This window comes from Bombus bifarius, unplaced genomic scaffold, assembly GCF_011952205.1.
Source record: "Bombus bifarius isolate JDL3187 unplaced genomic scaffold, Bbif_JDL3187 scf7180000008199, whole genome shotgun sequence".
Classification (NCBI taxonomy): domain Eukaryota; kingdom Metazoa; phylum Arthropoda; class Insecta; order Hymenoptera; family Apidae; genus Bombus; species Bombus bifarius.
Window position 1 is genome coordinate 5,231,639 of NW_022884505.1, and position 26,145 is coordinate 5,257,783.

Genomic DNA, 26,145 nt, shown 5'->3' on the forward strand with positions numbered 1-26,145 from the left:
CGATCGATGTCAAATCTACAATTGGTCTTTTCGTTTCTAGATCATCCGATTCTACAAATTCTGGAGACGAGAGTCGGCGACAAGATGGCCCTGGATTTCGTGAAGAAGCAGAAGCAACGGTTCGCCTCGACGTAAGACGGGTTCGTAACCGGAAACGAGGTAGCACCGCGAAAAAGAGGAATGTCGTCGTTGATACGCGACTATTGTTTTGAATATCAGCACTCGATGGGGAAGAAACAAGAAAAAATCAGAAAAAGTGAAAAGAAAATAAAAAATTGAAAAACGAAAAATCAAAATCCATCCCCGCGGGAAGCAAGTCGACTCTCTTCTCGAGGTTTATAGCCTTGAAATTCGTCAGATCTTTCTCAGTGTAAATCGTGTTGAATATAATCGGTGTTGGTAACTAACGAAGTTAAATAAACGAAGAGTAATATTGTTATTAAAAAAAAAGAAGGAAACATTGAGGATTAAGAAAAAGAAATCGAAAATCGAAGAGAGACTATTGAAAAAAAGAGAACATATATATATATATAAATATATATATATTATCAGAACTATTTTTGTGTGGAGAGGAGAAGAATCGAATTGCAGGAGAAGCGTATAAAAAAGGAAGGAAAATATTTAAAAAAATAAAAACAAAAAAAATCGTTTAAATTTATCAGCCTGATGTATCTAAAGATAAATGTTAAAAACAAAAAAAAAAAGGAACAAAATGCTACCGTCGAGACCGTCGAAACTCGAAGCAATGCTAAACGGCCGTGACACATAGACGCAACGTTGAAACCGAAAACTCATTTTTTGAAACTGAAAACAGCGTCATTAAAAAAAGATAAAGTAGGGAGAATGAGGATTTATTTCGAACCTCGATACGTCCATCGATCGTAATTGAAAGAAAGTGACTCCTTTTTCCCTTGCATATAAAAATACCGATAACAGATGGAAGAATGAACGAAATAATTAAATATACAAATCTATATATATATATATATATACGTACACATTAAAGTATAAAGTATTAAAGTAACGTAATAATCACCGCCGATTCGCATCGCTTCGACAATTAAAGAATCAATCCCACAGAGAGTCGATATACGATATTTTTCTTACTCGTCATTGGCTAAACGTATCTCTTTCTATCTTTCCACCGCCGTCGTTTCTCACTTCTCGATCCAAATATACTTGCAGCGATATTTTCTTCTGATCTCGCGTGGCGCGATCCATCGAATCCTTTCGTCGAATCTCGTGCGACGGATTTCGATCGACGTTTACAAAAGCGAAACGATATAAGCAAAATAAAATAAGAGAGAAAACAGAAAAAGCATGCGAATGAGAATGGAATTTACAAGAGGAAGACGAAAAAGGAAAAAAACGAAAAAAAAAAATAAAAAAAAGAAAAGGAAGTAAATGAAAATTCGTAGATGAACGATGATCCTGCGCTCGTGTTGCACCGTGTTGCGTATTGCATAAGGTTGTACGCGGAAAAATATAAAAAAAAAAACCACACATACACACACGTTACACGCATGTATAATGAATTTAATCGAATAATTAAGAATACCAAGCGAAAGTGTCTAACCCCTTGCGTATCTGTGTCCCGCACACAGGGATTCAGTGTTTGATTTTGCTCGTACAATCTGAAATCTTTCTACAGCTCTTTTCCGATCTCCTCGACACGGCGCGTGTGTCGTGTTTCTAAATCGAATCGATCGATTCGACGAAATTGGACGAGTATCAGACGAAAGAACGTATAATATATGTAGTTGAACGAGTTTGAATCTCATTGGACTTTCTCGTGGATAGTTCGCGAGTTTTTACAAAATTTCGATCGCGATCGTGGTTAAGAATGTTTGGAGGAAAGGAAAGCGGAACGTTAATGACGTTAACGGAAAGGGAAAGTTTATTGAAACGGGGAAATTATAGGGGAAATTGAATGGATAATCGAAGGAAATCGGCGACCAATAACGTAGATAGAACAGTCGGAGTAGGTAATTTCGAGGGAAAAGACGAACGATTAAAAAAAAACGCACACTCGTCAATTTTTCTATTGCACGATATATTCACGCGTCTACATACACACGTACGTACGTACACACGCGAGAATAAAACAACTAAATAAATAAAAAAAAAATATTAGAATAAAAAGAAAGAAAAACGAAAAAAATGAGAAACTAGAGGAGAAGATCGACAACACACCTTTGTATTTCACACACGCCTTCGAAGAGAAACTATAAGAAAGAATATGTGAAAAACGAATTTAGGGAAAATTATTTAAAAAAAAGAAAATCAAGACAAAGAGAAACGGAAGAAGAAGAAACGATGATCTCTCGAAATGTCGTCTGTCCGATCCTCGGTATAATCTCGTGCATCGAATCCAATCGAACTCTATTTGCTTTTTCAACCTTTTACAATCACCAGAAACGTATGTACGATTTGTCTTGTATCGTAAGACGAATAAATTAATATAAATGTACGGAAATATTGCTGTCTTACGTTCACAGCCTCCCTGCTATTTCATTCATCATTAATTTTTCTTTTTTACACGTATAATGTCCTTCTTTTATTTTCATTTTCTAAGAAGGAAGTCTATATTTCCTTCTTTGCGTTTCTTATTACGAAGATACGGTATTTGAAACGAATAATTCAAAGTACGTGGAAGAAGATGACACTGTAATGTTTAAGTCTAAAAATGAAATTGTCTTGAAAGAATCCTGAGGTACGAGATCTTATCCAAATGAAAGAAATTAACAACGATAAATATCAGCATTAAATTTACAAAAATATCTGCTTTACATTTTTCCACACATACGTGTAAAAATTCTACAAAATTTTCTTCCTCAAATCTTAAAAATAATATATATATATATAGAAAAGATTATACAAATAAAACGTCTTAGTAAATTATCAATCACAAACTGTAAAAAATGAAAAGGACAATCGAAAAAGATCTACAAACGTATCAGGACATCATTGTACGGTATTTTACTCGACTGATTTCTGAGTTTGCACAGGACTATCAAGCTTTTGCAACACATTCGCGCATTCTTCTGCCCGTATAATTAATTCACCGTCTAATTTTTCCAACGTTGGTAAACGTCTGGCGACTTCCAATCTCCAGTTCTCCACCTAAAAATGCATTCTGTGAAATATTATCGCGATCAATCAAATTGTTCAAACATTTCTTTACTTAAGTATTTCTTTCGTTCGGTGAATACAACGTTTTGAGAAGTCCACAAATTATTTCATACGAAACATTTGAATATAACATTTTAAAGCGTAAACGCATGAAATTTCTACATTTATCGAAACTCAGGCTTCCAGATAAAAGACGCGTATCTCTTACTTGGTAAACATATCCCAACGTTTCGCCAACTACCTTCATCAAAATTCAAAGAACACGCTGGTGTGAAACGTCGGGAAATGTCTTTCAAGAAGACGTGTCTTACATCTGGAAGCCTGAATTTTGACAATTATGTAACGTCAGGAGCTGTCGTATCGCTTGCTCGCACAAAATCGAACTAACGTTATTACTGAAATTTTAAAAGCCACGAGTTGTTTTTCGTAATAATTTATCCCGTTTAACGTAACATTTGACTCGTACAACAAATTTTGTTAATAGAACAAATGAAATTTTAGAATTAAGTTTGACAAATTACAAAGCACTCCTGTAATTGTGCTGTTTAACATAAAATTTTAAGGTTGTCGACAAAGACATCTACGATCTATAATTTATAATTTGCAAGTTCGATAGTAATAACATCGTCATTTATGAAATTATTGTTCAAAGAAGACTGTGGTTACAGAATCACGAATCACGAAAAATATCTTTTTGTCAACTGCGTTTATTCATAACATAACATTTAACGTAACATTCTTTCTCTTAATAACGTCGAATAGAAGATAACAAGATTCTGAGGTATTTTTACAAATGCAGCAAGATTAAACTAAAGACGAAGATAAACCTACCTCTAAGCTCTCGTACAATGGATTTCCGACGAATACGAGATCCTGAAGATTGGTAAGTTCTTGAAGTTTGTTAAATTCGGTCCACTCTCTAACCAAATTATTCGACATGTAGACAACACGCAGATTCCTCATCGCATTGATTCCCTTCATTTTCTCGATCAGATTGTACGAAATCCAAAGTTCCTCCAGAGTATCGCCTAATGCTTCTAAGCCAGCGAATCCTTTTATCAAGTTACGTCCTAACGAGAGGATCCTTAGGTTCTTCAGTGTTCCGATTCCTACGTCAATTCCAACAATTTCAAAACTCTTTTTCCCTCTACTTACGCGATTTATGTAATTTTCAAATCCCTGAAAATTAATCGAGGAATAATTTGCCAAAGTTGGTGCTAACCTTTTACCATGAATTATTCGAGTCTGTGATAAAAGTCGAATGTTTAATCTTTTTCTAATATTTTTCTCGCTCTGACTTAATTCTTCGTTCCTGTTCTTATCAGTATTGCGATAAAACATTCTCTGTTAAAAGATATAAATTCACTTCCACTAATATAATAATATTTTAATGCAAATATGAATTTGCACAGAGATATTTGGATCGAATTTAATTAAAACAAGAAATCTCTCATAAATTTAAAAAGGAGGTAAAAATGGATAATATCTAGAAAAAAACGTGAATTCTGAGATATAGAAAAACCCAGAGAACGCGCGGCAAGAACGATGTTTTGCACAATAGTACACGTTGTCTATAATTCATTCATAATCGAGTCAGATAGAATGGCATTAAACGAGCTATAATTAAACGTCGATTAAGGAAATCCAGCAGCTGGTACGATCCATTTACGCGAGATTATTTTGCCCGGTTAAACGACTTTATTCGTTAATTCCGCGCGTTTATCACCATGACAGATCCACGCGAATCTACCGATTCCGGATCCTCCATGATATATCATCTTAATATCACCGTCGCGTCAAGCTTCTCGAGCGATGTATTGTGATTTCAAAAAAAAAAAAAAAAAAAGAAAGAACAGCAGCACAAGTCGAGGGAAGAGTTTGCCATTCGCTCGAGATAAAAGTGACGACGACATAGCGTAATCGTTGAAGCAAAACGTTTACGTGTAATTAAATGCGACGATTAATTGATTAGAAATGAAATATTAGTAGAAAATTTGTTGACCGAAGAGTATCGTAGATAACAAAATATCGATGTTTTGAAATTTTTATGCTTCGTATTGCGAACGAATAATATAAAATATAACATGGTAAATTTGATAACATTCTTTCACCGTGTTCCCTGAATTTATAGATACCGACATCAGAATTGTATTTGTTATAAATAAACGAATAATTGAAGAAATAATAATATCGAATGAATAGATAGTGATATTATTATAGGTAACGCATAATCATTAGAAGACTGCAAATATTTACGTAAATTCATATTTTTATAAAAGCAAATGGAAAAGATAGTACCTAAGCAGAAATATGTTTTATCTGCTAAACGTTTTAACAGGTGTTAAACTTTGCATATTTCATATACACTTGTATATTAAACACATTCTGCGCATTTTTCTTCTTTTTTTCTTTTTTGAACTACTCTCATAGGAAGAAGGCTAAAAAGAAAACACCCCACTGGTCTCGCTAAAGAAATAAAATAGTCCAACTCGAAGATGGCATCCCGTTGAGAGTATTCCACGTGTTATTTAACAATTAAACTAGAAAAATTTACCGAATGTCCAGCTGGACAAATCGTAAAGTACAAATTTAATAATAAAAACAGAAATTTTTTTTTTGAACTTCTCGTAAATTCATGGAAGTCACGATGCGATAATTAGTAACAGGAGAGAATAAAATAGTTAATAATTAAATTTGTCATATACATAATATTAAACGTGTCGTATAAAGTTACCATCAAAAATTATATCTACCCGCAATCTTTTCGATCATGTTCGTCGAGAGCGAGAGCTTCTCGCAATTGATCAAAACCGCTAAAGCGTTGTCCATTTTTTCTATAGGAGGCCATTGGAAGCTCAGAATTACTTCCTTCGCGGTGGAAGCTTCCTGCTTGTTCTCTTCCTCCCAAAGTCGAATAGCTTCTTTGCAGGTGGTTGGTTTTATGGTAGTCATACTTCCCTTCGTTCATCGGCGAGTTTGATCAATTTTTCGCAAAAGCCGTTAGTTTCTGCCTTAAAGAAAACTCTGTTGAAATAAACGAGCACGAATCGAACAAGGCTGTTTCAGCAAATATCACGTGAGTAAATGAAAGCGAGAAATGTACGTATACGCAAGGTGAACCATGTTCAACAGAACGAGCTTTTTGTTTAATTAAAAGACAAAGGGTAACAATGGCGGAAATGGCTTAAAAATACTTCTTTTAGCTTTTTTATTTAATTTTTTAATTAACTTCGACCATTCGGTACGATATTTTTAATCTTTCCCTTTTCTCGTTAACGTTACCAATTGTGCTCGTTTTATCCGTTTCTTTTCCTGCGCAATCTTCTTCTTAATTGAATCAACCTGTTTATTTCTACGAAGGTGAACGCTGTTAAGAATATTTTGTGAGAAAATATTCAGGTGAGTTATCTCGCGAACGAATACCACGCGAGATACTAAAAATTCTTTAATAAGTCGCGTGCCTCGATCCTGTGTCTAAGATGTCTCGGCTGGTCACCAAGGTATCATAAGCGTTTCATAAACCGCTTCCTGCGTTTCCTCAATGAAATTTCAAGTGTCGCCACGCATATTACGATCTTCTATTAGTAGCCTCTCGTACATCTTCTTTTTTAATAAATGTAAAATGCGCGTACTTTATACTTTCTTTAAATAATCCTACTACATAAGAGGATCTTCTTGAAACTCATACTGAAACTTTTATTAAAAATTGTAAAACGTTTCAAGAAATTTGTTAGTCTTGCGCTTAAAATATAAAATATGAGAAAGGCGACAAAACAGTTTGCTCGAGAATAACACAGAGTATCGTTTGAAAAAAGAAGATACCAATTAGGTAAGTAGCCGCTGTAATCGATGCTGAAATAGGCGAGTAAACGATGAAAAAGCTATTACAATATCATTTTTCGAAATTCTTTTAAAAATCAAATATCAAAGCTGCGCTAAAGAACAAAGGGTAGCAGTGTCTCTTTCGTTTTATTTCCTTTCCATCGTTTATTTTATACACCTATCCGCTATTTATAATTTACCTGACAATAAAAACTTTCGACGATACCATTAATTTTCCACCGGAATATCTCCCGTAGCCAACCAATCGGTACACTTTTCCATTAAAAGGTTCCACGTATTGCCAGATAAATTTTCAAACGACTCTGTTCACGCATGTCAATGGTGGGCAAAAATTCCAATTCGAATCTTCTGTCCACGGTAAACGTAAAATCTTTCCTCGATCGCGTTCGACGTTATCACTTGGTCACGCAATTTCGAAGGATGCGCGAAACATTTTTCTTCCAAATTTGACGGAATATCGTTTGTTATCGTTTATCCGAGCTTTCGAGGTTACAAGAATTCGACATTCGTTTTGACTCGTGGCAAACTGCCACGACTGGAGCCTGGTAATATCTGGCACCAATCAAAATAATCGATGCTCATGGACGCATGCGTCTGGCTGCCGTTATTTATCAACCAAGCGTCCCAATAAGATTTACGACGATATTAACGTGGAAAAAGTGCAGGTCTCGGGATCCGACTGGGACCGTGTGCGTTCGTTAGCTGAAAAGTTCAGGGCTCTCGTTAAAATCGATCTCGAGATCGCATCGATTCCAGGAGATAATAACGAGTTTAGAACTCGTAGACCTTCGACAAATATGTTGAAAGTTTCGAATGAATTTCCAGCGTACAGAGATATAGACAGATGTAGAATTTCTACGAAGAAACTGTGAAATTGATTTTTTGGTAAATTAAAAATAGCTAAAGGAATATCGAATAAAGAAGGATACGTAATCGTCAGAATTTATTTCTTTTAAGATTTTCGACTTGAAACGTATTATACCTTACCGTGGTACATACTTGAACCGTGTCGTTCAAATGCATTTAAAAACTATGAAAATCTAAATATATAAAAGCTATTGTTATAAACTATGGATAGTTTATAAACGAAAAATTGTTACTTCTAGGATTATCGGGACACGACCTTCTTCTCGTTTATGGAGATGCATAATTTGTAACCCTTTATCCGGTGATGAGGTATCCCGTTTGCGACCTAAAAACAAATTTACGGACCTGGATACCTCTTTGTTTCCGTGCCTATAAAATATCCAGTAGAAACCACGAACTTGGTACTTCTTGATACTAAAAGATGCAAGGGAATAACAAGGAACAAGAAGAGAAAAGACAAATTGCACGAACAATTCTGGATATTGTATGTTTGTTATCGTCGAGGTAGAACGATAGATACGCCAATCGAAGGAAAAGTTTTGAGGAGAAGAAATTTTAAATAGCGGGAAATGCGAATGAGAGGAGACGCGGAGGATTTCGAATACCGCCGCTCCATCGTCATCGAAGTAAAATAAAAGATCGAACGATAGAAAGCGCAACGGAAAGGAGCAACGAATACGAGGAAAAATTTGTGGAGGTTGGGAAAAATCGGGAAGTTCGAAGGAAGAGACACGTGTGAAACTTTTGCACATCGCTTCTTTATTGCCATCGAAACAGAATAAAAGGTTACTGACACTAAAGAATACAACGAAAACGACAACGACGGAGATGACTATATTAAAAATACGAAAAAGATATGAATGAAAAGACACATGGAGGATTTGAAGTGTCGCTTCTTTATTATCACCGAAGTACAATAATCCCTCGGGATTAGAGCCATTCGTTTCCATCTGGATGACAGGTAGTCTTACATTAAAATATAGCGCAGAAAAGACGCGTGGCCGAGTCCAAGAATTCGCCTGGTTTCTCATCTCCGTTGCCTTTCCTCGAAAAGCGTCGCGACGACCTAATCGTATCCCTATCAGCCGAAGAGAGATGGCAGTATTGTCACGTCACGCACCACTCATACAACGAACAGACAACGACGATAACGTTTTTCATTGTTCGCTTACTCGAAGTAACATCGATAAATTCACCTTGGCAACAGCTAATCGGTAGACATCGAGCGGGTGTATCGTCGAAAACCGGAAGTCGATATCTTCGAAACGATTATGCACCTTTAGGTTCGAAATTATTTCCCCTTTCGACGACAAACTATCGTGCTTTTGGCTTTTCGGGATCAGTCGTGTTACGCGCTACGCTTCTGCGCGAACATTTCGCGGACGTTGCGGAAGCCGGCATCCGAAGGCACAACGCGATTGATGCCGAAAAACCAGAAGGATAACGTCCATCAACCATCGTGAAAGCTTAAAATCTAAAGAAAATGTTATTTTTCTCGTCTTATTTCGTCTTTCCCCTTATTTAATTATCGTTTCGCTACTTTCTTTCATTATCGTTCTCACTCTTCCAGATGTTGTTACAAGGTCCTTAGGAGATTTAGAAATACGAGCTTCGTTACGTCTTCTCTCGACTTCGGATAGAACGTCGAAGAGCAGAAGGAGAAACAAAAAAGGAAAGAAACCGCGATATAACGTTAATTTGAAGAAAAGGAACGGTGAAAAGAACGTGGAAGAATAAATAGAAAAATTGGTAACGTTTATAAGCACGACAAGTTACAACGAATTATCGAAAACTAATAAGAGCATGCGCTTGCAGAATCGATATACATTTGATGGTTACACTGTTGTATTTCTGGATTAAAGACTTACATCGAGTTTAGCTTAAATTACAAAAATACACAAAGGCACTTGATAAGAATCCCCTTTCTTTTTTTAACCTCTCTCGCTCTTTTATTTCGCGAAGGTTCTTGTTCAAGTCACGATTCCATAGAACTCCGTCTTTCTGGTTTATCTTCTCTTGTTTTAATTAATTCAACAACAGCAGCAACGACGACGCAAACCGATGGCAAACGATAATGTATACCTTGGCTGGTTTCGCAATTGATAAATCGAATGGTCGATGACGACGTGTCGTTAACTCGCCATCTTCGTTTGAGCGAACAAAGGAACGATTCTTACTTAAAGTTACAAGATGTTCGTTTCTTTTGAATCTTACGTCCTGTTACTTTTATATTCTTTCACTCTTCTGGCTTTTGGTTCGATTTTAACAGTGCTGTAAGAAGATAGTCTTGCGATCTGTGAGTCGAAAAACGTATCTCTACGAAAGAATTTTTTAACAAAGAAATTACTTCGACTCCCCTATTAAATCACAATTTTTGTCGATTTTAACATCCCTCTTATCGTAATTATATTTAACAGTTCGTTTCACGTTATACGTAGTTGCATATTATTCGTATTTGATTTATCTTTCATATTGTTTTGATTCAACGAGCCGCAAAAATTTGTATCCTATTGCTACCTATTTTGCGATAGAATTCACAATTTAATATTGTCCTCGATTTTCAGTAGTTCCAGCCATTGTAGTAAAATAATTTTATTTTGATCGCACAATTCGAATTGTTCTAAATTGGCCAGAAATCTGTCAGAGCGATCTTGCATTTAATTTGCAATTATTAAATCACTATTAGAATTTATTTTCCATTTTTGATCATTCAGCTTTGATAACGGAGTTTCTCAACTTCCTCTACTAAAATCGAGATTTATTCATCCGTTTTAAATTTAATTATGTATCATGCTCCCCAAACCGTTTCCCTTCTTTCGTTGGCTTAACGGTCGATCTTCCATAAACTTGGTAACGCTTTCTGCTTTAAGTCTGAACCAAAATCTTATCGTCTTATCGAACTACTTCGAAACGCTAATTCTTCTGACATATAATCTCTATGCACACTTCATAATACCAAAACTTGCAACAAGATTCTTTTTCAATTCGATATCCCATTTGCCAACGCCGTTTAACAGCACTTTGGAAAATATAATACCGTTCTCTATGATTTTTATCCTCCTTTCGATTTTATACGTTTTCGTGCGCTTTTCTTTCGAATGGATGCCTTTAGCTCAGCTAGCGTAAGCTGTTAATCGTAATGGTTCTTATTCCTTCTTTTTTTTCTTTTTTTTCTGTACTTCTTTATCCTACAGTCCAGTAACTTGGCCCCTGAGACGGATATACCGCGCGAACTATACTTGTTACAACACTGCTTCGTTTTAAATATATGCACAGGATACTTCGGGAAAACGGTTCAAGAATATACAAATTTACAGTTTACAAAGAATTCTACGAACAAGAATTCTGATAACAGTTAACATAGCTGATGAATCCAACGTAGAGGCAAAGCTAATAGATCGAAATATCAAATTGAAATGACTTTTTTGTCCGAAGAACGTCAGAATGAAGGATGAAAGAATGAAGAGTTATAGAGAAGTAAATAAAAATATTTCGTCACTTTATTACAACCGGCGTTTTGTAAAAAAATATCGTACATGAAATGAAAGATAATAATAAGTAATCGTACATAAATAGAAGTGACATATATCAAAGACGAACAACAGTTTGTTATTACAACTCTGAAACACTTTGTTTAGAAAATGACACATACAATCAATTGAATATTCTTGAACCATCTTTCCCCAACACCCTGTATATACATATACACGAGTATATATATATATATATATATTTATATATAATTCGGTTATACATAGGCATAGAGATCGCAGAAAATAGACAGTGGGCCGTGTAGACGTGTAAATACGTATGTGTGTGCGTGTATGTGTGTATGTATACGTGTACCTACGTATGGTCTTCTTTATTTTTCGTATTTGCTTTCAAAATGTCCCAAAAATGAATATTCTGCATGGTACCCGTCCTTTTAAGGAAAACACGCAATACAGCAACACGTCGATCATTTAACGATACATCTACATAAAACTAACGTGGACTTATATTCATCGTACATTAGGAATTTATAAATATATACATATATATTTATATATGCATATAAGTATGTATGTATGTATATTTATAATAATATAACACACGTATCTCGCTGCTGTTCGTCATTCTTCTATTTTTCTCTTTCGTTCATTCTTTTGTTCCCTATCTTTCTTTTTTTCTGTGTTAGGTAGGTACACAGAATTGTTTATCGTTAAACTTATCGTATATACAACTCGGATTAAAAAGATTAAATTGGTCTTATTGTACAGTAACGACGTAACATTATTGGCCGCTAATTCATGCCATGGTCCGATTTTTTAAATTCCTTCGTACCCGTCCTGAAATCGATTTGAACTACTTTGTTTTCCCTTTTTTATCGTTTCTTCTTTATCAGGAGTGTTCGCCGAGTTTCACCAAGATTCGTCCTTTCGATTAACCCTTTGGGTCTGTCGAGTTCTTTCTTTCGACTAGGTTCTTCTTCGTTTTAATTCTCTGTCTCTCAGCTCTCTGCTGATAGTCTCTTCGATAATGGAATCGTTTATAGAAATAAAGTTTTGATATACCGCGAGAAAGCTCGAGAATCAAACACGAACGATACAGATTCTCACTTTTCAATTATTAATGCAAATTATAATTTTCACTGCATCATAAATTATTCTGATCGTATCGGGAGCGAGATTTATAAACGCTAGAGTTACCAACGATTAAAGCATAAAACTCGCAACAAAGGAATTGAAGTGAAATTATGTATATGAAGAAATACATAATGCAAACGATACAGTAAACAGGAAATTATTCAAATTTCCAAAAATGCACCGTAAATACATCGTAAATTAATTGTAAAATACATACATTCTTATGAAATATCGCTATAAAATTATCGCGAAAAATTATGAATTAAAATCATTTTGACCACTGCGGTAGTTCTAGCGTTAAATATTGAAAGATTCGAATATATATTTTATAAAAGAACCAAACGATCAAAGGATTAATCAAGCCCTCTGTACGTGTGTGTGTATGTGTGTGTGTGTGTGTGAGAATCATTTACAATTTATTTTTCATGTATAGACTACGAACCAACACAGACGATGATAACGACTTAACAAACTTATCATTATCGAAATTACGGTAGGTATCGAGCGGATCCTCGACGGAAGTTCTTAAGAGCTAACATTAATTAAAATTAATCGTTCGAAAAAGAAACAGTGGTCACGTTCGTTTTAATTAATTGGCACTTTGATCGCACCCCAATCTTTCCAGGTTCTACTCTGGCTGTTGGAATGACCAATTTCGTCCCACGATTGTTTCTCTTTCAGGTTAATAAAATGACACGTTTAAAGATAATTTTATCGCGGTTCCTGGTCTTTATAATTTATCATGTCGCCGTTAATTCTAGAACACAAACACACGTGACTTTTGCCATTGAGAGATCTTTCATCTGTTACAAATAAAATATTTAATCTTGAATTATTAAGTAAATAAGATATCGAAGTGTCGATGAAAAGTAAAATATAATATTATGCTATCGAAATAAAAATCTGGAGAGAATTGTACATTTTATAGACGTTTATGTTACTCGGATATCTTTAATAACGTTTGTATCCTAGGATTAGTGCTTATTGTAATATGTCATTCTATTATACGTGGAATTATATTTCGCTATTATATTATTATATTCGTTGACTTCTTTGCAACTCGAGTAGCATTTCTTAACAAGTTCACATTCGATAAACTATTTGTCGTCTTCTATTTAATTTGACTGTTTCTCGAAAAGACGTTAAAAAAGAGTAAAAGAAGGAGAAACCTAAGGTGGGAAATTCGATGGATTCCGTGCCTCGAATATCCAAGATTCCAAAAATCAGAAGCCAAATCAGCTGGAGTGCTCAGAAACCAAATTGGCCATTCCAAGCGGAACCACGCTCGAACGAAATACAATCTCACCCGATTACTAGTCTCACGAATTCCAGTCAGAATTCCGTAGCACCGTTCAAGGTTTCTAGCTTGTTCTGCTTAACCGAGCAAAAGTAAAATCTCTAACGTGTATGACTAAGCAGGTAGGCAGCACTGGTATCGGTTATTCTATGGTCCCACATAGAATTTTTAAAAGTACAAGGACGATGACTCGTTATAAGAAGAAATTACAGAGATAATTTTATTTGCAGTTAGGTTGATTAATTCGATATAAAGGAGAATATAAAGTCGCGATGGAGCAACAACAGTAACCGATATCACTTAAAATATCGTTATTTATTTGGTGATTATTCTACATTAAACTAATTAGACGTGTATACGCTGAATATTATAAAAAAAGTTTACAGATTATTTCCAATAATTTATTCGCTTCGAATGTAAAATAAACAGTCTCGTTAGTTTCGAAACAAACAACGTACAATTTACCGATCGATGGGCGAAGATATTTTACAGATGAAGATGTTATTCGTTTTATAATTATTCCGCGTTAATTAAACAGGTTAAGATATGTATAATCTGCGTACCACAAAAAGTCTCACGGATCCTAGTAGTTTGCCGTTTATCGAAATTGCAAATCTCAAATACAAAGTAAGCAGTTTTTAAAACAAACCACGTACAAATGACTGATCGACGGATGAATCTTACAGATACTCTTATTTGATAATCTCTGCGTTAAACCGAGTAGCAAAAAGATTCACAGATTGTAGTAATTTATATACCTTTATAAAAATTACAGAAACTACGCTGTATATGATAATTACTCCGCATCGAACCAAATACTGCGAAACGATTAAAAAATTATAACGGTTCGTGCCTTTTTATCTACCAATTTGAAACACGGAGTAAATAACTTCGTTACTCTTAAAACGATCAACTAATCGACAGACGAAGATCCCTCTATGTCATGCTGACTTTGACTTCTCTCAGAGACTTCACTATTGCTCGGCCGAACAGTATGATCTTCCAGAAGTATCGTATCATGCAGGGGTGGCGTAATCGCGCCGAACAGCACCGCCCTTACAATCTACCGTCAGGTACGGCCGGGGAAAGAAAATTCACCCGCTCGCCTATTAGAGCACGTGAAGATTCTCGCAATTCTTGAACTTGCTGTCCTCTTTACCAAACAGCCAGGTTAGCATCTGTCTGGCCTTCATGCTGGCTCGTACCACGCCTCTAGACTTATACCAGTGGCCGCTGCCCTCGCTAGCCCCGTTTCCGGTACGGTTCTCCGCGTTCCCCTGCACGTTCTTCAGTCGTATCTGATTCAGAATCCCGACCAGCAGGTGGTCCACGTTGTGGTTGATCCCGACCGAGACCTCGATGAACTTCACCCGATAGGTGCACGCCATGCACTTGCCATCTGCAATGGCAGCACGCGTCGGATTAGAGAAGGGAAGCGTATATTTAAACATCGAGTTGCCAAGGGCGCGTGTAGGACGGTGGAAAATAACACGGTTGGTCAGTATATGGTGTTATCCTGGGTAAGAATATGAAAAGGGGGATCAGAAGAACTTTTCTTTTGATTATCAGGAGCACAATATCTTCTGGTTGATTTGTTCGGCATGCAGGAAAAGAAAAAGTAGACGTAGGATAGAAAATTTCGCTTGGTATTTACGTTGCTTTTATTTGGTCTTTTTCGTCGTGTTATTTTTCGTTCTTCCCTTTTTCTTTTTTTTTTTTTCGTTAGATTTTTGGGAGTCCCAAATTGTTTCAATTATTAAGAGCGCAGTACGTTATGGTTGGTCTATTCCGGAAGCAGGAAGAGAAAAATGTTGATACAGGATTGAAATTTTTACTTGGTACTCGGATTGATTCTTTCAGCTTGGACTTTTCGAATTTTTAATTCTTTCAATCATCAAAGGTAAAACATCTTTTGGGCGATTTGCTCGATGCTCAGAAAGAGAAGGGGGTCGATACACAGCTCAGATTTCTAGTTGGTATTTAGATTGATTTTATTTCTTCCTTTACGTTGGATTTTTAGGATTTTGAACGTGCTATTTGCGAAAGAGAAAATGTAATATTTATCGAACTATCGTTTTATTCTATTTATACGCCTCACTTGGTTTGTCGAGAATGCAGGACGAAAAAGGGTTGTATAAGATTGAGATTTGAAATTGGAGTTTAAAGTGGTTTCATTCTCTCTTGAATCGGATTTTTCGGATATTGGATATGTCAATTTATAAGAAAGGAAATTTAATTATGTTTAAACGTAGTGGAAAAGCGCGGATTAATTGTATATTAGCGTCAAATATTAAACGTCAAAGCAATGTGTAAATGTTTCCGTAGCTTCGTAATTGATTTTTCAGTTACTCCGATAATAAAATCTGTATATCCATCGTGTAAACAAATCGGGAATCACAGCATTTAATAATCGCGCCTGTCGTACTGCGATAAATACAATTCATAGTTCGATTTTCGCGATTTTCTCGCGCGCCTTGCGCCTTTCGATACGCAAACTATTTTTGAAATATCTCCGCTAAAAGACCGTTTTCTCGACAAAAACTGTTCCAAATATTGTTTTTAAGTTGTTTTAAATATTACACCAACGATCGATACCTTTATACGCGTGTATATACCAACCTTGTGAAGAAACCACTCTAGATCGGACCAGATCCACTTTATTCCCAACTAGTATAGCCGACTTTCCTCGGAGGAAATCCTGGTCGTGGAGACGTTCTAGGTACTCTTCTGCTCTCTGAAAGGACGCTTTATCGATCACAGAATACATGATGACAAAGGCATCCGGATGTATATTCTCCAATTCCGTCTGTACGAAACAAAAATACGAACGTACTACTTAGAAGAATAATAATATTAATACAACACGTATTTAAATTAGATTATTCAAAATGGATCAACGTACAAGTGGACTGTATCAATTACGCTCTGATGGAAGATCCATGCGACGATTGATATAATTTTCATCATACTGTACAATATTACATTTTCCTACGGCAGACACCGATCTTGAGAAACTGGTAAGTCTCGTTAATTTAATATCACTGATACCGAGATTCGTTAATCTGCTAAGCAAGTCGTCCGTTCGTCAGAAACTTCTGTAATCGCGAAATTGTTATATGATTTTATTTTTGAACTTGCGACGCTTTCGCCCGTACGTGCTTATCTACCACATGACGCTATCGAGTCTACGAGAAATAAGCAAACAGACCCGCGTTTCTCTGCTAACCATGTTCTCGTAGATGCATAGTAGCAACTCCGCTAATAAATAATTTTCCCACACCATCGTTCTCAACCATTCGCAAAGATCCTTTCCCTTCCACTTAACACACTATTCAAGCATACAAATCGGCATTATTCCAGGACATCGTAAACCTTGTAAAGCATCGCCTGAAAGAAGTCGAAAGGGGGAGCCGATCGAATAACGCAGCTCTCTCAAAGGATGGACGCTAAGCGTCTTTTGTAAAGCGCCCTCCAGCTAACACGCGGAACTCGAAAGCGGTTGCTCACCTTCGGGTTCGCGACGTTCAGGAATCTCAGTTCGCTCTCCTCGCCGTTCAGCATGACGAAAACGGATTGCTCGCTGGGTACGTCTGAAACAAAGAGGGGAAAAAGAAGATGAACGACGTGGCGCTACACAAAGCAGCTCAAAGAGCGTAGCTGAAAGAGGGGGGGGGGCATGAAGGAAAAAAGAGGTATTATCGAGGAAGAGGGATGGAAAGATGGGAAGAGGAGGAGCTACGGATCCCTTTGATTTGCTGCCTCATTTATTTTTCCTTGGACCATCCCCTTTATTCGTCCGCGGCAAGGACGAGATATCGAGGAAAGGGGAGAAATGAGAAGGAAATCGCGTGGCGGAAAGGAAAATAATCGAATGGAACCGCTGTAAATAAACGAACGGAGACGCGCTAGCTAAGCGTGATCCCGCCACTCTAAATGCGTCCACGCGTCCGCTCGTCGACCACCATCGCCAAACGTCCGCCGCTTCCGGGAATCGCATCGATGCTGTGGTCCGATGATTTCAGCTGGTCGAGCGATTGTTGGTTTTGTGGTGAGATTTCAATAGTTTGGTAGCGGGAGTTAAATGTTTGTCAATCTTTCACAGAGAAAGAAAACAACGAAGAGAAGAAATAGGAAAATAAACGGGGAAAAGAAATCGCAACGGGCTACGACAGTTAAAGCGATAGGTCGGAATGAATTTTTTACGTCTTCCCGAAGATCTTTCCACTTCCTCCGAGAACTATTTTCGAGATGGTTTATTTATTTCTTCCTTATTGCGAACAGGATAAATTTCCAATCGTGTGGAAAAAAGATAGAAATCCCTATCGAGCAGTTCAAAAATACGCGATAGATAATATTACGTGTTACAAAGTTTTACACCGATCGAAATAAATAGTCATTTTTTGAAACGAGAAACGTCGCTCGCGAAATGTTTACACACAGAATTTGTACGTTTCGACGGAGACGCGATTCAGAAGGTCGGAGTTGCTTAATGTACTAGGAAATCGGATGAAAGGAACACGTAAATCTCAGCGACCTTAAGGGAGTGAGGTATCGATTGGTTATAGAAAGCGATGAATGTTTGGTCTATGTTCGATAATATTAGATTCTACTAACGTTGAAACGGTAATAAAGGTAGTAATAAAGCGAAATAAAGAAAAATCAACTTTAACGCACACGATGTCCTTTCCTTGTGATAAAATGAGTAAAATTGCACGATCCCCTATAATACGTCGCACCATATCTATTCTAATTAACTTTTACCTAGATTCGAGCCAATGTAGCTCAAAAATAAATTGATCAAAATACCGAAATATTTCTTACAAAAAAAAAAAAAATTACGCTTTGCAAACCGATTCTCTTGCAGCAACCGCAACATGGAAATTTCATAATAGAAAATTTCACCTCGAGTCGTCTGTTCACGAATACGTACAGCTCCCAAGCAATTCTTTGATAAAGCCTCTTGCTTCGTTCCGCGGCCGTTTTACAAAAACCTCTTTCCGTCAGACCTCAATTTCCATAATTAAGATAATGGCAAAAGCTTTTCAAGAGAAACACCGTAGAAGTGGAAGAAGAAGTTCCACGTCGTAAACTGATAACAGACGTTCAGTGTATGTATACAAAGGGACGAAGAAAGGCGGTGACGAAGGAGGCAAACAGAAACGAAGAAAAAGAAAGGCGCGAGAAAGAAGAGGAGGTCAGACGATGAACAGACGCGGAGGCTGTATGATGTACGTTTATAGCAGCGGACCGGTGCAAAATTAACCGACGCTATTTCTGCCCGCCTGTTCCTGTACTTTTCTTTTTTACACCTTCCTGGAAACCGACGTACCCGTTTCGCTTTCCTCGCGCGTTTCCTCGCGTCCCGCGATTTTCCATCGCTTTCCGTGCTTTCTAGCGATGGACTGAAATACGTCGCAAGTAGTTTGGCCGACTAGATTAGTACTGTATTTCGAAAAAAAAGAAGCATTGTTTTCAAGTAGATTTCAACTTAAACGCGATAGATTCCAAGTCTATAAATACTTTGAGAAACGAAGGAAGTAATCCTAAGTAGAATCGAGCCCTTTTCAAATAAGTTTGGAACTTTACGAGAATCTTACTGGAAATTCCCTTAAAACCACGTTCCTTGGTTATCGTTGAAATTCACTATTTCAACAAAGATAGTAATATTCAATAAATAGCAATTTTTAACTCTATGCCAACGATCGACTATATCCATCTTGCTTTTCCGACTCTCATGAGTCGATTGGTATAATTGTAAGAGTATCGTCATTCTAATATCAAAGTACTTGCAAGTAGACTGTCGAAACTTTCACGTACTCGTTCTAAGGCTGGAAAACAGTTGGCGAAGATCGAACGCTTCGCAAGTACGATGAATTAACGATTATACATTATGGCTAGGCTAACTTTTATCAACGTAACTGAAGAAAATGAACCTACGTAAAAGTTCATCCCTTCCATTAAATATAACATTTTTTAAATCTTCGAATATTACGTACGTTCTGTACAGCTGTATCGTAGCTCTAAATTTGACGATAGAAGCATAAAAATCTCCAGTTTAGTTGCGAGTAGCATTTCAGCCTTATAAGGTAAACCTCGGGTATTGCATTTGATTCGAATTTACAAAAACGTATTGAACTTAATCCCATCGCTAGTGCTCTTCTCCTTCCATCTTTTGTTTTACTACGAGCAGACGCAGTCTTCCCAACACGGTTTCGTCGCGTCTTGACCTCGATCCCGATTTCAAAATTATCGCGTAAAACTCGACATCGGCCCCAATTTTTGCTTTCTGTCGGTTACTTTATTTTATGTTCGTTTGATTCCAGGTTCTACGGGTGTAGGAGGATATTATACGCAAAGTTTACTGGCTCGAGAAGCTGTTGGATAATAGACGTTCCGGTGCAACGTAACGTGTATCTTTTGAAAGATGCGTGTAATCCTTATTCCACTTCGAGACTCGTTTCATATTCTTATTTACGCGTGGTCGGCGAAGGAGAATTTTGTGAGATAAGAGAAGGGAGACCCGTGATTATGTTCTGGTAACAATTAAAGTTTCAAGAAGTTTGCGAGTTTGTTGGTTTACGAGTTCCACTGATTGTATTTAATTAAAAACTTTGTTGCAGGATGTGGGACGCATAAGACAATTTTTGTACGAGTAGTTGTTTCGTTTAGAGAAACGATTATTACTAAAAATATCTGCTGCAGGATTAACTTAGCAAATTTTTAATTTTTACCGCTGGAATATAAATAGTAAGAAATTAAAAAATCTTCATAAACAAATCTTTTAATTTATGTTGCAAAGATACGTGAACTTTTTGTTTACAGCATCCAAGGTACAATATGTTCTCTTTATAAGGCAGGCTTTACTTTTCGTTCCAATAAACGTGATTAAAAAATTTCATTAAGCTTTCCATAGTAGAATATTTCCTTTTTAACATGACGCATCTCCTCGTCCCTTGTATCCTCAAAGTTTCATGAATCCCATTATTTTCCTTTAAAAGCGGAGATAAAACATCGATGATGTACATAACGGTGTTAAGCTGATTATGAAAAATATCTCGGGGAAAATTGAAAACGAGAAAATATTTAATGCCGAAGGCAACGTTCCTCGTATATCGAACCTCTCGTCCCATTTTTCTGAGGGGGCTGAAATGCAATAAGGAAGCAAGTTCTGGCGACTAAGTCGCGACGAAGTGGAGTACACCTTAAAGTTTCTCGACAACACGAAACTTTTGTAATGTAGTTACGCGTAGCGTACCCAATGGAAGTGGTAAAAAATATTTGGTAAACTCGACATCAAGCGTCATAAAGTTTTTCGAAAAATATTCAAACGTTTTATCTCATGGGAAAATCCAATCTTGTACCCTTCGTGTAAAAACACTGTAGAAGTACTTCAGACTTTTAGAAATGCCTCCTTTATAGAGATATTATAGAAATTGTTTTCTGCGCAGAAATTCTTTCCGCAAAAGTTGTTCTCTTCCTTCTTGCACCATTTCTCCTTGATTTTTGATCGAGAGGAAACAACAGGAAATTATGGAAATTTTTGAAAACAAAGCCCGTTTGTATATTCCTCGACCTGTAATTAAATACTGTAGTTTCATCTAGAAACACTGCTAACGGAACGCAATCTGGCTAGCGTCGTTTCGAGTATCCTGCACTGCGAATATTAAAGAGATTAGAGCGGTGGAAGAGCGCGCGTCAAATTTGCATTTAGAAAGACAGGGTTGTACCAGAAATTTCGCCGCCCAAAGTATGCAATTACGTTGGTCGCAAAAGTGACGATAAGGCGCGAAATAAAAGTAAGTCGTAACACTAATCGCCATTATTTTCGGCATTAAGAAGTAAAAAAGTTTTCGACGTAATCGAACGATATACAGCGAACAAATATCTAAAAATTATAAATCCGTCAATCCTGAAAAAGTATATTTTTTAATCTCCATGTTGTAAAATTTGAAAGCAATAATCTATACGGTACAAAGAATAATAATTACTATTATTATTTTGTTTAAAACGACAAGTCCATTTCCACTTTATCCGTAATGATATTTCGGACGATTTTAAATTTCGAAACGTATTCATTTGCTCGCTTATCGGATCTTTGCAAATCTAAATTGCAAATTTAAATCACTTTATCTATGAAGAATTGAATAAAAAAATGTATGTCGTATACAAGAACGAAAGAATCGTCGATCATATATTATTAATCTATCGAAATATTCTACGCATAGTCATCTCATGTAAAAAAGTTTGACGATTGAAATTATGGATTTCTACTCTCTGTAACACGTTTGGCGAACATTTCTACCAATTGTTCACTGACGTTTTCAATTCAATCCATAAATCGCGAAAGAAACAAAATTATGAACCTGGCGTTATATTGCCAATCTATTACAGTATCGAGTATAACATACGCAAATTATAGACTCGAGCTGTTCGTAAGTTTCCGGTGAATTTTCACGTTCGTTTAAAATCTAATATAAATTACTAATTTTTGACCGATATAAAGATATTCGTGAATCAAGCACCTGTTAAATTCATACATTTCAACTATACATACCTCTGTATCGATGAAAGAAAGAAATCAAACTCTGTATCGTGATAAATCTTCACCCAAAATAACGCTGTTTACGTAACTCATAAATTAATGTAAAGAGTCTAACAACGTACATTGATTCGTCATAGCTATATCCACGCTTTGTTCTCGATATACCGCACATATTGCATAACACTAGACCAGGACACAATACGACGGGATCCAGTTACCGTAACCGTATGTAAATCGAATTCAAACTTGTGCAACGCGCAACGACAATAAGATGACAATATCTCGGGAACGATGTTATATCCCGAATGTACGTTAGACAAGGAGAAATTGTATTCGTGGTCGACCCAAGTTTGTCGTGTGAGCAAACAAGAAGTTTGTCCTATTATATTGAAAATTAGAAAGGCACGATACGTAAGGGTGTTTCTCGCGTATGAAACGTGGGCGGTGAACTTAGAACAGGAAGAAGGTTATGAGGAATATGACGTCAAAAGCTAGAGCAATCTGTTCGAGTTCTATATTTGCAAGTGATATGCTTGGTGGAAATCAAATTGAAGAAACAAATGTAGGTAGGAAACGTGCGTGTAATTTTATTTCTTGAATTAGACTCGACTTTTTAAGTGTATTGCGTTTTGCCGTTTCTGCGGAGAAGCTTCGAACGTCGCTACGAAAGATGCTAAAAACGTTTCTTTTTTTTTACGATTTAAAGTTGTTTATTGAGCCCAAGAATGCAGTTTTAGGTACATATTCGCAATAAACGGCGAATTTTTGTAATGATATGTTAGGCAAAGGTACCGATACGCGGCGATACGACGTAGCCATGCTGTATTATGTGTCAGCGCTTTACATTTTTCGTTGTATAATACAATTTTTGGATTTAAGCCGCTGGGGAGCGGAGCTTTTTTATGTATTTTTTTTTTTTTATTTTTTTCTGTCCTGAAAACTTGGTTGATGCTAAAAACGTTTGATCGGTGGTTGTGATTCTTCGAAGGATAATATACGTAGCACGATAAACGAAGATTCATAGGTGTCGAATCACAAAATGCAGAATGTAAACTCTCCGTTCACAATTTTACCATATCGCGTCAAACTCGGATTACTTGTCGTTTATGAAATTTATCGTAAAACTGTTGTTTCATCGTCACACTTGTTACTGTAATACCACGAAATACACCGATCGATAATTTCTAACGTTTCGTTAATAATATAAGTATCAGTGGAACTATGAATGATTACCGTCAATTATTATTACTGTAGAAATTGCGCGAGGGATTTCCGCTGGTTGTGAAAATTACCACAAACGAGAAACGAATTAACTTTGAGTCGCATATTTATCGTTTAAAAGTGCTTGGTCGATGATACAGGAACGAGCAAATTAGAAGCTATTTTATAAGACGCGGGTACAATGGCCAGAAGGTGGAAATCCTCGTAAACGTAAACATTGCGAGGGAGAAATTCCAAAAACAGTGGAGTCGTCGCGAAGAACGAGAACGTTCAGTCGCTAAGTGGATCGCGAAGGTTAATGACACCGTGGTCTTATTAAAAGCGTCGTATTTAAAGCGTCGTATTAACGATTCCGTCGAGAACCTCGCCAGAGATTCGTGCATGATTTCATGCTGTTTATTCTGTCGTGTATACGTGTCTGTGTGCGTGTGTATAATTTGTATACATTAGCGAACGAGTGGTGGTGTGCCGAAAACTAAACCGAAGACGTTCGTATGAAAAGGGTGATTGTATAGAAGCGATGCAAATCATGATTCACTTTTCGTATTTTTCTTATAAGCAATTTTTTATTATATATCTATCGTATTTATATGGAATCGCGTCTACGGAAAAGGATTTATAAATAAATCTAGAAACATATATTTTTCTACTTAATAACCCTCTCTTGAAAAAGGTTTGTAATTAAGAAATAAGTCGAGGTTCGTTCGTTTGAACATTTTTCCTTTTTTCTTTCGCAGCTGCAAAAGCTTGGTCCAATTTATTTCGATTTATTTGAAACGTAGACTCTGTAATTACGCGATTAATATACGTATTTACGTACATACTAATTTATTATTAATTTCGCTGTGTCAGTTACACCAGTTAATGTTAATGACGATGGTTGAGACCGGATAATCTACAGAAACGTTTTACCGGCGTTCTCGCAAATTTCTACAAAAACAAAATACACCGCTAAACTATATTAAAGAAGAAATTTTAATGCATCGTTTGTAACCATCGTTTACATTTCTCTATTGCGTAATCTAATTATATTTTGTAATACAGGAAATCGCATTCGGTCGATAAAACGCTTATCGCTTACCGATTTAATTTCAAATGATGTTATTACAAAGTTCACTGCGCGATGTACAATTTCCACCGTACAATCTATTAAAGCGTGATATCGAATTAAATATTTCCATTATTTGTTCCATTTATCGTGAAACTTCGTTCATTAAAATATACTTTGAGAAGCGAGCTACTGTTACCTACGCATCGTAAGTTCGAACGACCAAGCCTACGCTTTACGATCGCGATCAAATTTTATCGAGTTAAGAATTTTGACGACATATTTTCGAATTAAGGCTCTAATTTATTGGTATCGCGAACACTCTACCGAGCAAAATTAAAATTTATTACTCGAAACTCTAATACCGATTTAAAAACTCGTTTTAGTCGTCTCTGAACAGCTTCAGTTTCGAGGGGAAATTCAAAAGGTGGAGCTTAACATCGAGCCTAAACTGATCCAGACCGAAGCCGACTCTGGTCGAAGTCCCGCAAAGTTTATTGCATTTCCAAATACCAAATTCGAGACCAGTTGCGCGGTATCTCTTTCGTATAAGATCAGCGATCGATCAGGGGCCTCAAAAGGACTCTCGTTAATGTCCATCAAAAGCGAACTCTCGGCAAATATCAAAGCTCGTCAATACGGTCAGTTAGGAATTATCAGCGATATTAGTAAGGTCAGTTCCAATTTCAAAGAGTTAAAGTCATTGAAATTCCGCGACGATGATATTACGAATCTTTTGTTTTGACGGTAATAGAACTATTCTCCTTTGCTCCGTTTTGGGGGAATTTAAAAACTCTCAAACACGACGAAGTGTATTTTGAAGCTACGAAGCTACGAGTAGGGATATCCACGTTTTAAATTGAGTAATTGTAAATTCGACAAAACTAATTTGACAACTTTTGTAACAATTTATTAACACCGGTTGATCCGACTGAATTTAACTTAACTGTTCGTTGCTGATTTTGAAACAGATCGGATCTAACGTGAGGTTATTACAAATATTAGAATACTACAAAATATTAGATATAATCGCACAATATTTTTTTCTCCGTACAAGATTATCTAATCGCTATTTCACCTTAGTTATGTAAGGAGAGCGAAACAGAAACAGAAACCTCGGTTTGTCAAATTTTTCCGAATCTCGAAACCCGCTTACGCTACATCGAATCCTGATCGTCTATAAAGTAGCAAGATAAATTTCTCACGAGTTCTCAACGTTTCTCCTATTCGCAGGAGGACTACGTTCCAATTACAATATCTGTACCGACTGAAACTCGCGTTCCACGCTTCCGTCGTCGCGTTACCAGAAAACTTGTTGCAGACCTGTGGAACTTGCCGCGTGAATTTATCTTGGTCGCGTTTAAACGGCGAGTTTCCCGTGAAAACGCGATCGATCTTGGCGTTCTCGTCCCAAGTAATTACAGAGGCGTCTTCGGTGACGAATTCGTCGAACGTTTCAACTTCTGGTCCAAGTCGAGACGAGCTGCAAGTTTACTCGAAACCCAGCGTAACTTTGTTAAGTAAACGGGAAACTTCGGTTTCTAATGTATCCACGTTCCGGGTCACAAAG

The 26,145-nt window shown here is 36.6% G+C and overlaps 3 protein-coding genes across 8 annotated transcripts in view; 1 reads left to right on the forward strand and 2 right to left on the reverse strand.

The window, feature by feature from the left end:
• Nucleotides 1–2,268, forward strand: part of LOC117210106 (BAI1-associated protein 3) — a 123,743-nt gene extending 121,475 nt beyond the window's left edge. For all 4 annotated transcript variants that reach the window (XM_033452776.1, XM_033452774.1, XM_033452775.1 and 1 more), the window contains one exon: nucleotides 41–2,268. In XM_033452776.1, the coding sequence (XP_033308667.1) occupies nucleotides 41–135 (95 nt within the window). In that variant the 3' untranslated portion in view covers nucleotides 136–2,268. The remainder of the gene's footprint in view (nucleotides 1–40) is intronic.
• A 599-nt stretch (nucleotides 2,269–2,867) lies between these two features.
• On the reverse strand, nucleotides 2,868–6,246 carry LOC117210105 (dynein light chain 1, axonemal-like). Its single transcript, XM_033452772.1, has 3 exons — nucleotides 5,886–6,246; nucleotides 3,964–4,241; nucleotides 2,868–3,123 (listed from the first exon to the last, which is right to left on the reverse strand). Exons 1-3 carry the CDS (start codon nucleotides 6,082–6,084, stop codon nucleotides 2,980–2,982), a joined length of 621 nt encoding a protein of 206 aa, XP_033308663.1. The 5' UTR covers nucleotides 6,085–6,246; the 3' UTR covers nucleotides 2,868–2,979.
• Nucleotides 6,247–8,717: 2,471 nt separating this feature from the next.
• LOC117210104 (GTP-binding protein RAD) overlaps nucleotides 8,718–26,145 on the reverse strand; it is an 81,492-nt gene continuing 64,064 nt past the window's right edge. For all 3 annotated transcript variants that reach the window (XM_033452770.1, XM_033452769.1, XM_033452771.1), the window contains exons 5-7: nucleotides 17,272–17,354; nucleotides 16,384–16,570; nucleotides 8,718–15,163 (exon numbers count right to left, since the gene is read on the reverse strand). In XM_033452770.1, the coding sequence (XP_033308661.1) occupies nucleotides 14,874–15,163; nucleotides 16,384–16,570; nucleotides 17,272–17,354 (560 nt within the window). In that variant the 3' untranslated portion in view covers nucleotides 8,718–14,873. The remainder of the gene's footprint in view (nucleotides 15,164–16,383; nucleotides 16,571–17,271; nucleotides 17,355–26,145) is intronic.